Here is a 12,490-nt window from a genome sequence, read left to right on the forward strand (position 1 = left end):
TACTAGCTCTGTGTGTGACCTTTTGTGACTACCAAGCTGAAGACCACTGTCTTTTTGACAGCCTTTTCCTTTTTCTACATGGCTTAATCCATCCATCAAAAACACAACAGCTAGGCAATAGGAACAGAAGCAGGCCTAACCCACCATGGTAGGGAAGAGATAAAGAAAAGGAATGAACAAACACACGCAGGCAGGCAGCCAGGAGCGCAGGCATGCATGCATGCACCTACGGCACATAATCTATGAGGGTTCTCAGCATATCTTATTTGTATCACAAGGAAGTGAAACTGGGAGAGGTGACAAGGTGACCCCACATCCTCTTCCAGCCTCGGCAGGCAGCAGGCATGCCCATGGTCCACACACCAGGAATTCTGGAGGCCACTCTGAGAAGACAGCCCCGGCACAGAGACATGAAGGACAAGAAGCTGTCAAGATGATGAAGTATGTTCCATGCAGGGGAAGCAGCAAGGTTGAGGCTCTAATGAGGAACTAGCTTGCAGTTTTGAGGAAGAGAGACTTTGGTACAAGGGTGGTCAACAGGTGTGGCCAGAGTAGTAAGCAGGAGAGGCAACAGGAACCAGGTCAGGTAGGGCAAGAGTCTGGTCTTTATTCAAGGTGCAACAGGAAGCCACTGGAGTCATGGGCAGGGAAGTAAGATGGCCCAGATATTTTCTCAGCTAGCGAGTGGGGACCTGTCACACAATCTTGCTGAGTAACTACCAAAATGGTTATGACAGTGAGGGTGGAGGCCAGAGGCTTGTTCAGCTGGACTGGTGCAGTCTGCAGTACTGTAGGAAGCTGGGCAGCATGGCTGCCTGGACAGATGAATACTGTGTGAGGGAAGAGAAGGCTCTGCACCCTTAGAAGGAACAATGAGTGGATGAGGCAGGACAATGTCAGACCAAGGTGAAGCAGATGAGTCTAGTAAGAGGCTCAGTGAGCACTTGGCAGAGAGAGGTGAGATCAAGGCCAGCTTTGCCTACACAGTGAGTTCCAGGCCAGCCAGAGCTACATAGTGAAGCTTTGTCTCAAAAGCAGGCAAGCTAGCTACCTTAAGAAAGAGCTAGAAGCATGGAAGAGGTACACTGTTAGCTAGGCTGTGGGGTATCACTCCCCAAAAAGGTATGGTTCCTGAGAAGACAGAGGGGCCAGAAAATTAAAGAGGAGATACAACGCCGTCGAAAAGAAGAGATGGTTGGTCAAAGTCATGCAAGAGAAGTCTCCAGGGAAGACTCAACACAAGTAGACTCAGTATGGCGCTCCTCAGTGCTGACCACAGGGGAGTGGCAGCCCCACCAAACTCCATCTCCAAGGTCCAGTTTGTACTTCCCAAAATTTGTTCACCTGCTGCACTCAACATATTCCTCAGAAATAGAAGCGCTAAAAACTGTCTAATGGAAACAATTTAAGTAAATGGGAAAGTGAAAGAGCATTACTATATACAGGTATGCATGCAGCAGAAAGCTGAAGAGGGGAGGGGCTCAGCAGGGTCACTCCAGAAACTTCAGATCCAAGCTCACAGTACTGTAAAGCTCAAATAAAAAACGCAAGATGAAACCTACACACTGACAGCCTAGCAGAGGATGTTCTGGCGTGGTGGAGGGAAGATGGAGCCTTTTCTCGAACAGGTTACAGTACCCCGTTTTCAGTCCTCTTCTATAATTCAGAAACGTGATCAAAGAGAACCAGGGACCCAGACCGCTGACATCCTTGATTTAAGCCTTCAGTGTGAGCTCATGACCTCAACCCCACTGTTACACCGCTTTCAATGCCTATTCCTGAACTCAGGGTTTACAAGAGCCGGGTATGAAAGTTTGGGAAGCTTTCTAGGGAGTTGAGAGCTGCGCGGAACCTCTTTGTACAGGAAAGTCCAGAAAATGGAAAGAGCCTGGAGGACAGCAAGCTCAACCAGACAGACAAGAGACCTTCAAGAGACTCCCAGGGTATAGCCGACTACTAGGTGGCAGGGGAGAGGCCTGTGGGGTACTCCCCGGGGGACAGCGGTGGCGAGGGTGAGGTAGCATCTCGTTAAGCTGTGAAAAGGTGGACAGGTGATCCTGCGATACCACGGCCACACCGCGACCCCACCTTCCCGCTCCGGCGCCTCTCCGGACCCGCCTCGCTGCCTACCAGTCGGTCGGGGATTTCTCGGTGACCACACGCACGTAGGCCTCCTGCAGCGCCGGCCCGTTCCGGCTCAGGTTCACCGCCATGGCACGCCCCACGGTCCCAGCGAGGCAGCCGCTTCACCTTTCCCCCTGCCTCCACTGACGGCCGGAAGCCCCGCCCCGGAGGCCGGAAGCCTCGCCTCTGACGAAGCCGCGCCCAGAAAGCCGGAAGCGGAAGTAGAGAATTTACGCGCTAGTTTGCGGTGGGCTTGACCTGGTGTGGCTGATGGTGAATTAAGATACGGGAGGGGCTGGTCGGCTATACAGCCTAGTCCGCAGTCCCCAAGGCGTGGCCTCGAGCACTGTGCTAGTTCTTTTTTCACTCTTGTTTTATTTAATGTATTTTGTTTGAGCGCAAGCTTAGATTCACAAGTCTCTAAAAGAGTACTCCCGAACCTGGGTATAAACATGCACCTCAGAAATTTAATCTGATAGCCGGGTAGTGAAGGCACTCACCTTTAACAGCAGCACTCGGGTAGCTGAGGCTGGTGAATCTCTAAATTCAGCCCAGCCTGGTCAGAGCAGGTTCAGGGAACAAGCAAAAAGCAAAAAAAAAAAAAAAAAAGTCTTAAGTACTACCATTTTGTTTTCAGTCCATTTAATCATAGGAAGAAATTAACTTTCAAGTCCCGGGCCCTCGGGGAGTTGGGGACTTCCCAATAGCTGAACAGCTTTGTTATAAGGAAACAGTTGTCTGCGTCCAGCCGTCTCGGATAATTTTTAAGTTTGACACAGTCATCTGAGTCCAGCCATTTCAAGAACAACTTCTTGTTTCTGGCAGGGTCAAACAAGTTCTGGACTAAGGACCTACTCCTACCAAGACTGATGGAAGCTACCTTAACCTCGTATGTCAAAATATGATTAAACAATGGTACAAACTTTCACCCTTTAAATATGCAATACAGCTTCCCCTTCCGGACTCAGATCCTGAAGTGGCCATCTCCCTGCATGAGCAGAAAATAAAGCTTGCATTTTCATATCTGCAGTGAGTTTTCTCAGCTTCCACCCTGAACACAACAGTTCCAGGACAGCCAGGACTACACAGACTAACCCTTTCTGTAAAAATAAAAAAGAAAAAAAAATTAATCTGTGGTGTTGAGCATGAAGGCACTGGCATATGATCCTAGCACTGAGGAGGCAGAGGCAGAAACTTAAGTTCTAGGCTGGCCTGGGGATCAGCTAGATCATTTAAATAAAATCTTTTAAAAATTGATGAGATAGTGGGGTAATGAGGAGAATCTGCTTTGTGCTTCATTTTTACTTCAAAAACACTTGCCTGACCTTCCAACCTATGACAGACCATAATTTTTGTAAACTAAAATAAACACTTTCTTCTCTAAATTGGGTTCAGTCAGGGTATTTTATCACAGCAAGAGAAATGAAACTAGAAGAGTGGGGCTTGAAGTTACTACATTTAAACTGTTGTAAGAATGGGGCTGGAAGTCCCTCAGCGTAGCGTTGCATGGCTTTAATCCCAGCACCGGTGAGGCAGAGGCAGGCCTGGTCTGCATAGTGAGTTCCAAGAGAGAGCCTCACAGACAAAAGGGGTGGCGGAGGAGGGTGCAGTGCGGGAGAGATGGCTTGGCTGCTCTTCCAGGAAACCCAGATTCAATTCCCAGCACCCAAATGGCAGTTTACAGCCCTCTGACTTCAGTCCTAGGTACCTAATACCCTTTTCTGGTCTCTCTGGGCACCAGGCATGGTCACGGTGCACTTAAACAATTATACAAATTATATTAAAAATAAGATGGGCATGGCGTGGCTGGGCAGTGGTGGTGCATGCCTTTAATCCCAGCACACTGGAGGCAGAGACTGGCAGACCTCTGAGTTCGAGGCCAGTGTGTGGTCTACATAGCAAGTTTCCAGGACAGTCAAGGGGACACAGAGAAACCCTGTCTCGAAAACGAACAACAAAAACAAAGCAAACAAACACAAAAAATGGGCACGGTGGTACATGACTTTAATTTCTGAATCTGGGAAGAAAAGACAGGTAGATATCTACAAGTTTGAGGCAGCCTGGTCTACACAGTGTAGTCTATATAGTCTATAGTCTACATAGCCTGGCTATTAGTTGAGTGCCTGTCTCAAAAAGTATTAAAAAAAGAAACTTCAGCTTCACTTAGCAAACCCAAATCTTCCAAGACAGGCAACACTGTGTGTGTGGTTTATGCACATGGGTGGAAGTGTATGCATACCTGTGTGCTACTGGGGGCCAGAGAGCAATGTCAAATGGCCTGCTCTTTCATTCTCCACCTTATTTCTTAGACGCTCTTACTGAACATGGAGCTAGGCAGGTAGCCAGCAAACCAGTACTGCCTACCCTCAGTACTGTTATACAGAGCCAAACCCAGCTTTTAAAGCAGGTGATGGGTGTTTGAACTCAGGTCTTCAAGCTTGTGCAAAATTTCTCACTTTCCCACTGAGCCATCCCCTCAGCCCTGACAGTTTTTTATTCTTCACAGATCACTTAAACCAGGGGTTCTCCACCTTCTTAATGCAGTGACCCTTAATACAATTCCTCATGTTGTGGTGACCCCCAACCATAAAATTATTTCATTGCTACTTCCTAACTGTAATTTTGGTACTGTTATAAAAGGTAATGTAAATATCTGATATGTGACCCACAGGTTGACAATCACTGACTTTAAACTCATGTATTTCTCTGATTTCTATGGTTCACTAGGGGGAAAAAAAAAATCACATTAACCCAGAGTTGGCTTTACAGATCTACTGTTCAGTTACTGGCCTAGGACTGGACTTGGGAGTATAATATCCACAGATGTGATTGGCACAGGACCACCCACACAATGGTTCATTTTCAAAATAAGGCTTTTGACTTAACAGCCTATTCCTAGAACTCACTTTGTAGACCAGGCTGGCCTCAAACTCACAGAGATCTGCCTGCCTCTGGTTCCCAAGTGCTGGGATTAAAGACCACTACAACCATTGCCCAACTAAATTTCTGTTTCTTAGGAATGTTTCTACTGCAAGCTGAAGTGGCGCAAACCTGTAATTCCAGCACTCACGGAGGCAGAGGCAGGCAGATCTCTGAGTTTGAGGCCAGCCTGGCCTACAAAATCAAGTCCAGGACAGCCAAGGCTACACAAAGAAACCCTGTGTCTTGGGGTTAGGAGGGGGAGACAGTCTTAATCTGTCTTAAAAAAAAAAAAAAAAAAAAAAAAAAGAATGTGACCTGTTCTGCATAGCTGTTACCAATGTTCTCTTCCAAGCTGCACCACTTTGTGCTATGTGAAGTCATAAACTTCAGCTCAGCAGACACAAACTTTAGAGATGACCCAGCCAGGAAAGGGGCATAGTTTCACATCAGAGGCAGGCAGAGAGGAAGTGAGTTCTACAACCTGAGTTCTACAAAGTGAGTTCCAGGACAACCAGAGCTACACAGAGAAATCCTGGCTTAAAAAACAAAACAAACAAACAAACAAACAAAAAACAAATTTGAAGCGCAAGTCTCAACAGGCCGAGAAGCAAAGAATAAAGATTAAGAGCCCCAAAGACGTGGTAAAGAGATCTTATATGTGGGCAAACGCAGGACTTTGCCGAAGTGGTGTGAATGGGGACAGAATGGTTCTCACTGGCACTGGTTAACTCTTCTGATTTGGATAGTCTTGTGTGGCTGTGGCTGGCCTTGAACCTCTTTCCTCTGCTTCCCCTGTATGTTAGGGTTACAGGTGTGCATAAGCATGACTGGCTATTGTTTTTAGTTTAGTCTTCTTCCTCCTTACCCTCAAAGGCCTCACCTGGTCTTTTAATGGCGTTTTCTCTTCTCTCCCCTTTCTGATTCACCAACCATTACTCCCTGGGAACAAACCACCTTTATAACCAAGTCAGAAGACTAAGATAAGGCTAGGTGTCATGGGCACACCTGTTCTCTCTCAGTGCTTACGAGACAAAGGCCAATGGATCTCTTAGGCCAGCCTGGACTGTATTGTGAGAGGTCATCTTAAACTGCCTGTAAACTCCTTGGCTCTCCTCCCTTTGTAGTCCTTTCTAGAAATTCTTTCCTAGTCAGATATTGGTAGCTAGCACATGTTGGTAAGACCAGCTTTCAGAAGACAGGACGATTCAAGACCAGCTCGGGCTACATAAAAAACTGTCTTTAAAAAACACATTCTTTTACACACAGAGACTACTCACTCTAGCATTTTCCTAGGTGATTAATCTCAAAGTTCTGAACTCTTAAGGCTGTGCTCCATCAGAAAGCCAACAGAGGAGGCCAAGTGCTTAAAGCCCAACCAAATCTCTGAAGAACCCATTAAATTTATTATCTGAAAGAAGAAAAAAGGAGACTTAAATGTTAACTGTCACTTCTGAGGGAATTTTCTTTTTATTTGCATTTAAAGTTCCTTTCCTTCCCGTGTTCCAGTCTGTGAACAGCTTATGCCTGATTTTCATGTTAAGTTCCCTGTGGGAGGAGGCTGGGGAAAGCCTCATCACATACAAAAGCATAACCCACAGATTTCTATGTCTGATCATTTCCCTCTTTCTTGGTGTTACCTGCTTTATATATCCTGATGCTCCTTGCTTGCTGTTTGGTGTAGGAGAGAAATGCAGTGGTGGGACAGCAGAAGTACTTTCGAGTGATGCTGTTTCCATTTCTAGGAGCCTCTGGGATGCACTCAGATTCCTGAGGACCTGGGTCTGCAGCAGACCACGTATGAAGAAAGCCCACTCATGAAGAAGGCCCACTCTACCCTGGGCCCTCAAGAGAAAGCACTGTGCTCTAAAGGCAAGGGCATATGGTCAGGGAGCAGACTGGGCCCCTGGACAGTGCAACAGTAAGGAGTGACATCATGCATGGCTTGATTCCCCAGAGATAAGCAGAGAGACTAGGGCATAGATGCCCCAGTGTAACCAGGAAGACTGTAGATCATAACGATGGTCTCTGATTTGGCATCAAAGGTGTGATACTGTCAAGGACACAATGGCTGAAGTGGCACCAATATGCTGCAGCCAGAGAAGTGAATGGCCAACACATGTGTGAACAGACGATGTTCTGGGAGTGCCTTAGCCAACAGCTCAGAGCTTCACATGAAGGCCACTCTGCCTGGCAAGCTTCTCTTGAACAGTATCTCCCATGGAGCCTTCGAGGCACTTACATAGCATATTTTTGTGTCCACTCTCTTGCTAGTCTGTTATACCTGCAAGAAAAAAGCAGACACTAAGGAAATCAGATTTATAAAGGCCTCAAGAAAAATGCTGGGAGAAAAGTCACTTTCTGTGCTAATCTCTTCAGATAAAAGTAACTGATAAACTAAAACACTTAATAAAGATAATCTTTAAAAGAGCTAATACTGGGGACTGGAGAAAGGGTTCAGTGGTTAAAAGTACTGGCTGTTTTTCTCAAGGACCCAGGTTCAATTCCCAGAACCCAAATGGCAGCTAACAACCCCCTGGAACTTTAGTTCTAGAGGATCCAATGTCCTCTTCTTGCCTTTGTGGGAATCACATATGCACATGGTATACATACCTGTGTGCAGGCAAAACACCCATACACAAAACATGAAAAATCTAAAAAAAAAAAAAAAAGCCCGATCCAGAGCCACACACGGGACTGTGCCATTGCCAGAGGTACTGCTGCCTGAGCTCTGCCATCCTTGACCCCCTGCTCAGAGACTGACACATGACAGTGAGTCCTGCATGTGCTTTAGCAACCAAGCTTCAGTGCAACATTGTGCCTGGCCAAAGCGGGGAGTGCTATAATTGTGGGTATGGAAACCAGTGTGCAAACAGGTGGCAGTGAGGGCGGGCCTGCTGACCAAACAGCCACACACTCTTGATGTGTAATCCTTACCAGCAAACTAACCTCAGTCTCATTCTAGCTGTGTCCCAGCAGATAGCCCCCCTTAATAATGTCATAAACCTTCTAATATAATACAGGATTTCCTGTTGTCATATTCTTCCGAGTCCTTTGTTGGCTGGCTACTGACTTAGCCGTCCCCAGGTCAGGATTTGACAATGTTTTAGGATTCAGTAGTGGTAGCTGGTGAGCTGTCCACAGGGCAAAGCGCTTTTATCCCTTCTCTGAGTTTCAAAGGACATGTTAGTAAGAGCCAGGAGGCTAAGCCCAGGGCACCCACTGCATACATGAGCTTGGCCCGGGCAGGACGATGTCCGTGGGAACCTGGGCAGCCGTACACAAAGTCAACTCAAAGAGGACACATACTTCTCTCTGTTGGCCTTGTAGGCATGGGCTATTTCTGGCACCAGTGGGTCATCAGGGTTGGGGTCGCAGAGCAGAGAGCAGATGGACAAGAGAACTAGGAAGAAAAGAAAGGGTCAGTCAGCTGAGGTCATGAGGCTATGCGTTACTTGTGGGTCCAGCGAACCTCCTGAAATGCACTGTCTGTTTCCACTTAAGGAAACACTTAAGGATTCTGTTCAAGTCTAGATATTTGATGTTAAAATATCAGCATAACGCACATTACCGTGTAACCCAACACATTGTTCTAAGATACCTCCCGGCCTTCACTTCCCCTGAAACCCCTGTGGTCTTAGCTCTTACATTCTTCCAAAACCTCAGTCTGTGCCCACACATCTTTAGTGCCCCAGAAGTCTTTGATTAGTGGCAAGAAAACAGGAGTTCAGAATGTCGAAGCTAGGATGAGACTCTGAACCAGGATGCAAGGCCAATACATGCCTGTTTCTATGCTCTCCTATGTTGGGAACAATGTCAAAGGACTTGAACAAAGGAAGTCATTTACCAGGGCTTGCTGAGGAGAAGATGGGACTTTGAGAACTATATTTACACTTTGCCCTGAATCCACCATGACTCAAAACAAACTGGCTTTAGTGAATCCAAAGTCCTGACAACAGTTTCCTACAGGTAAAGCTACCCACGGGGAAAGCCAGGTTCCATTAAAGAAGACACTCAACTCTTTTCACATTCCACAAGCGTGGCACTCTATAGGGCTGTGGACCTCCCTCCACACCACTCCGGGCTCCCTGTCCTTTCTCAAGTGTCCCTTGTTGCTATTTCCCTTTCCTCTCTAATTTCTAACTCCTTACCTAAGATGTCCCTGCCCTAGGGGCTGGCAGACTCTGATGGCTGCCCCTGGGCAGTGGGATAAGCATGCCTGCCTGAGGTACAACCCAGAAAAGAGCCATTTTGCCAGAACGTTGGCCTGATTTCCTATACATCACCCTGATAAGAGTCCACTGCACAGTATAGTGGTTCTGTCCTTCTGGATTTACTGTATCTACCTCTGCAGGCCTTTTCTAACATTCCAAAGACTGTCCTGCCAGTTGTCCCAGGCAGTCTGAGGCCTTGCCCAATGCCAAAGCTCTGTCACTTGTATTGCCTTATGTGCCACTTTTCTGGGGGTGGGTGGCCTGGTGTCCTCATACTCAATCTTAGTTCTGGAGTAACTATGGTTGTATAGAATGGTTTAGATTGGATTTTTTTTGAGGTGGGGGTCTCTCGCACACTGGCCCTGAACTCTTGATCTTCTTGCCTCAGTGTCCTGAGTGCTGTGATTATAGGTGTGTGTCGCCATACCCAGCTGAATTCTTTTTGTTTTTGAGACAGGGTTTTTCTGTGCAGCCATGGCTGTCCTGGAACTCACTTGGTAGACTAGGCTAGCCTTGAACTTACAGAGATTCATCTGCCTCTGCCTCCCTGAGTGCTGAGATTAAAGGCATGTGCCACACCGCCTGGCTTAAACTGAATTCTTAATCTCACCCACAATATGCTCATTATCACTTATTTGGGAAAAGACTCTTGCAGTCAGGCCCTTTATCCGTCCTTTCAGAGATGACTCTGTGCTGATCCTCCTTGGATGAAGGAAGGAAAAGAAAGGTTTAATTATTTGCCTTCTGACTTTTAGGGGAAAAATCCAAGGAAAGTTGATACCGCCTTCTTGTACCCATTTGACAGTTTCGAGCATCACATAGCAACTGACTACTGAGTACTACTACGGCATAGGCACAGTACTTTATACATTATCTCCTTACAGTGTGGAGAATGAGGTGGGCACAGGACTAGGCAGGGCTTTGTGATCTGGGAAGCTGTCTGTTCTTCCTGAGCTTCATGTCCACTCTTCAGCAAGGGAATATATGACAGAGGCGTGCTAAGTACATATCAGTGTCTCTACCTTTGGACACAGTCAACGCTGGGGACCACTGCGACCTCAAGATGTCCAGGCAAATGCTTCCACTGCTGTTGATATTAGGGTGATAGATTTTGGTAGTGAAAGCAACCTGTAAAAATAAGACATCAAGTCAGAGAAACCACAGGAAATCTGGAAAATAATCCAGGTGAAGAGGACACAGGTTGCGCCGAGCTGGGTCAGCAGTGCAGCCACCCCAGCTTCTAATGGGGCATAGGCAGGCATCCCTAAGACAAGTCAAGTACCCTGACCCACTTCTGCTGGATTCTCATGTTGAACATGGGTCATTGATGCCAACTTCACTATGCGCTGAGCAGTGAAGAATAATAAGCAGGGTGGTAGAAAGAACCCAAAGTTCAAATATCTATGCAAAACAACTCTAATTATGGCTACAATGAGGAAACAAAGTCAGCATAAGAAACAGCCAAATAAAATTCACAGCTCACTCTTTGCTTAATTACTTTAGTCTAGGTGGCTTGGATGAAAAAACAAAAAAACTGCAACTATTTTTCCTTTTTTTTTTTTTTAAATTGAGATAGGGTCTCACTATGTAGCTCTAGCTCTGGCTGTCCTGGAACTTGCTATATAGAGTAGTCTGGTCTCAAACTCACAGAGATCTGCTTGCCTCTGTCTCTCAAGTGCTGGGATTAATTATGTGCACCACCAGTGCCCAGCTGAAAAATTTCACTTTAGCCATCATTGGTTTTGGTTGAATACCAAGCATAGATGTTTTGTTGTACCAAGGGAAAAAAAAAAAAAAGCACCGTAAGAATAAGATGCAACATTAATAGGAAATCCCAGTCCCCACCCATTTAAGATTCTCTTCACAGAATTTACCTTCAGTCTTAGGCCACAGCACCTTGAACCGGCCTGGTTAGGATTTAAACAAGAGAATCACCCTTCAACTACTTGTTATTGCCCCTCTCTCACACCTTTAGGCAGGGTCTATGTAGCCCAGGATGACCCAGAACTTAGGTATCCTGAAGGCATCTAGCTTTCCATCTTACATCAGCTTCCTGAGTGCTACAGATGTTTCCCACCAGAACCAACTCAAAAATCATGTTTTAAAATAACCAGTCTGGGTCTTAGAGTTCTCTGCTCAGGAACATGTTGCTGTGCCCTGGTATTATGGAATGAATGCTGGCATCAGAGAATGCCAATGTGAAATAGAGCAGCTTTTTTTTTTTTTTAATAAAAGTGATTTTTTTGTTGTTAAGATTTATTTATTATTTATAAATACAGCATTCATCCTGTACACCAGCTCTCCCTATAGATGGTCATGAGCCACCATGTGGTTGCTGAGAACTGAACTCAGGACCTTTGGAAGAACAGCAAGTATTCTTAACCTCTGAGCCATCTCTCCAGCCCCTAGAGCAGCTTTTTTATGCACACGAAACCTTCACCACACTGGGCCTCCTAATAGTTCCTTGTAGAGCGGAGGAAGGACTCAGGAAGTGCATAGCACTGCCAATGGGTGGTCCAGGAGGAGGGCTGCTGGACAAGGGAAGAAAATTATTTTAAGATTTATTTAGTTTGCCAGGCATTGGCAATCCTAGCACTCATGGAGGCAGACAGGCAGATTGCTGTGAGTGCAAGGCCAGCATGATCTATAAAGCAAGTCCAGGATAGCTATGGCCAGACAGAGAAACCCTGTCTAAGAAAAAAAAAAAAAAAAGAAAAGAAAAGAAAAAATTATTTATTTTGACTTTATGTGTATAAGCAATTTGCCCCCACGTATGTCTATGTACCATATGTGTGCAGTGCCCACAGAGGTAGAAAAGGGAACTGAAGTCATAGATGATTGTGAGGCATCACATGGGTATGAAGAATCAAATTTGGGTTCTCTGGAAGAGAAGCAAGTGCTCTTAACCACTCAGCCATCGCTCCAGCCAGGAAGAAACCTTTTTTTTTTTTTTTTCCGGTTGTATAACCCCTAAGTTGCCTGTTCTTCCATAAGAAATCCTAACTGAACTGACTGTTCACCATGCCAGCCTTGGGGGAGGGTCGGCATTCTTGGGTCTATCTGCCATACGTGCCAGCACCAGGGTTGATGTGGGACCGATTTATCTCCCACACCAAAAATAAGTTTCTCCAAATTAAATATATCTATCTATCTACTTATCTATCTACTTATCTATCTACTTATCTATCTATCTATCTATCTATCTATCTATCTATCTATCTATCTATCTATCT

At 45.9% G+C, this 12,490-nt stretch overlaps 2 protein-coding genes across 9 annotated transcripts in view; both read right to left on the minus strand.

The window, feature by feature from the left end:
- Window positions 1-2,288, minus strand: part of Dbnl (drebrin like) — a 13,691-nt gene extending 11,403 nt beyond the window's left edge. For all 4 annotated transcript variants that reach the window (XM_055623915.1, XM_055623917.1, XM_055623914.1 and 1 more), the window contains exon 1: window positions 2,131-2,288. In XM_055623915.1, coding sequence (XP_055479890.1) covers window positions 2,131-2,213 — 83 coding nt within the window. In that variant the 5' untranslated portion in view covers window positions 2,214-2,288. The remainder of the gene's footprint in view (window positions 1-2,130) is intronic.
- Window positions 2,289-6,483: 4,195 nt separating this feature from the next.
- The window catches only part of Ube2d4 (ubiquitin conjugating enzyme E2 D4 (putative)), a 20,439-nt gene continuing 14,432 nt past the window's right edge, over window positions 6,484-12,490 (minus strand). For all 5 annotated transcript variants that reach the window (XM_055623922.1, XM_055623920.1, XM_055623921.1 and 2 more), the window contains 3 exons: window positions 10,280-10,385; window positions 8,353-8,446; window positions 6,484-7,327 (listed from right to left, as the gene is read on the minus strand). In XM_055623922.1, the coding sequence (XP_055479897.1) occupies window positions 7,282-7,327; window positions 8,353-8,446; window positions 10,280-10,385 (246 nt within the window). In that variant the 3' untranslated portion in view covers window positions 6,484-7,281. The remainder of the gene's footprint in view (window positions 7,328-8,352; window positions 8,447-10,279; window positions 10,386-12,490) is intronic.

The sequence above is a fragment of the Psammomys obesus genome, unplaced genomic scaffold (genome assembly GCF_907164565.1).
Source record: "Psammomys obesus unplaced genomic scaffold, mPsaObe1.curated_primary_1811, whole genome shotgun sequence".
Taxonomy (NCBI): Eukaryota; Metazoa; Chordata; class Mammalia; order Rodentia; family Muridae; genus Psammomys; species Psammomys obesus.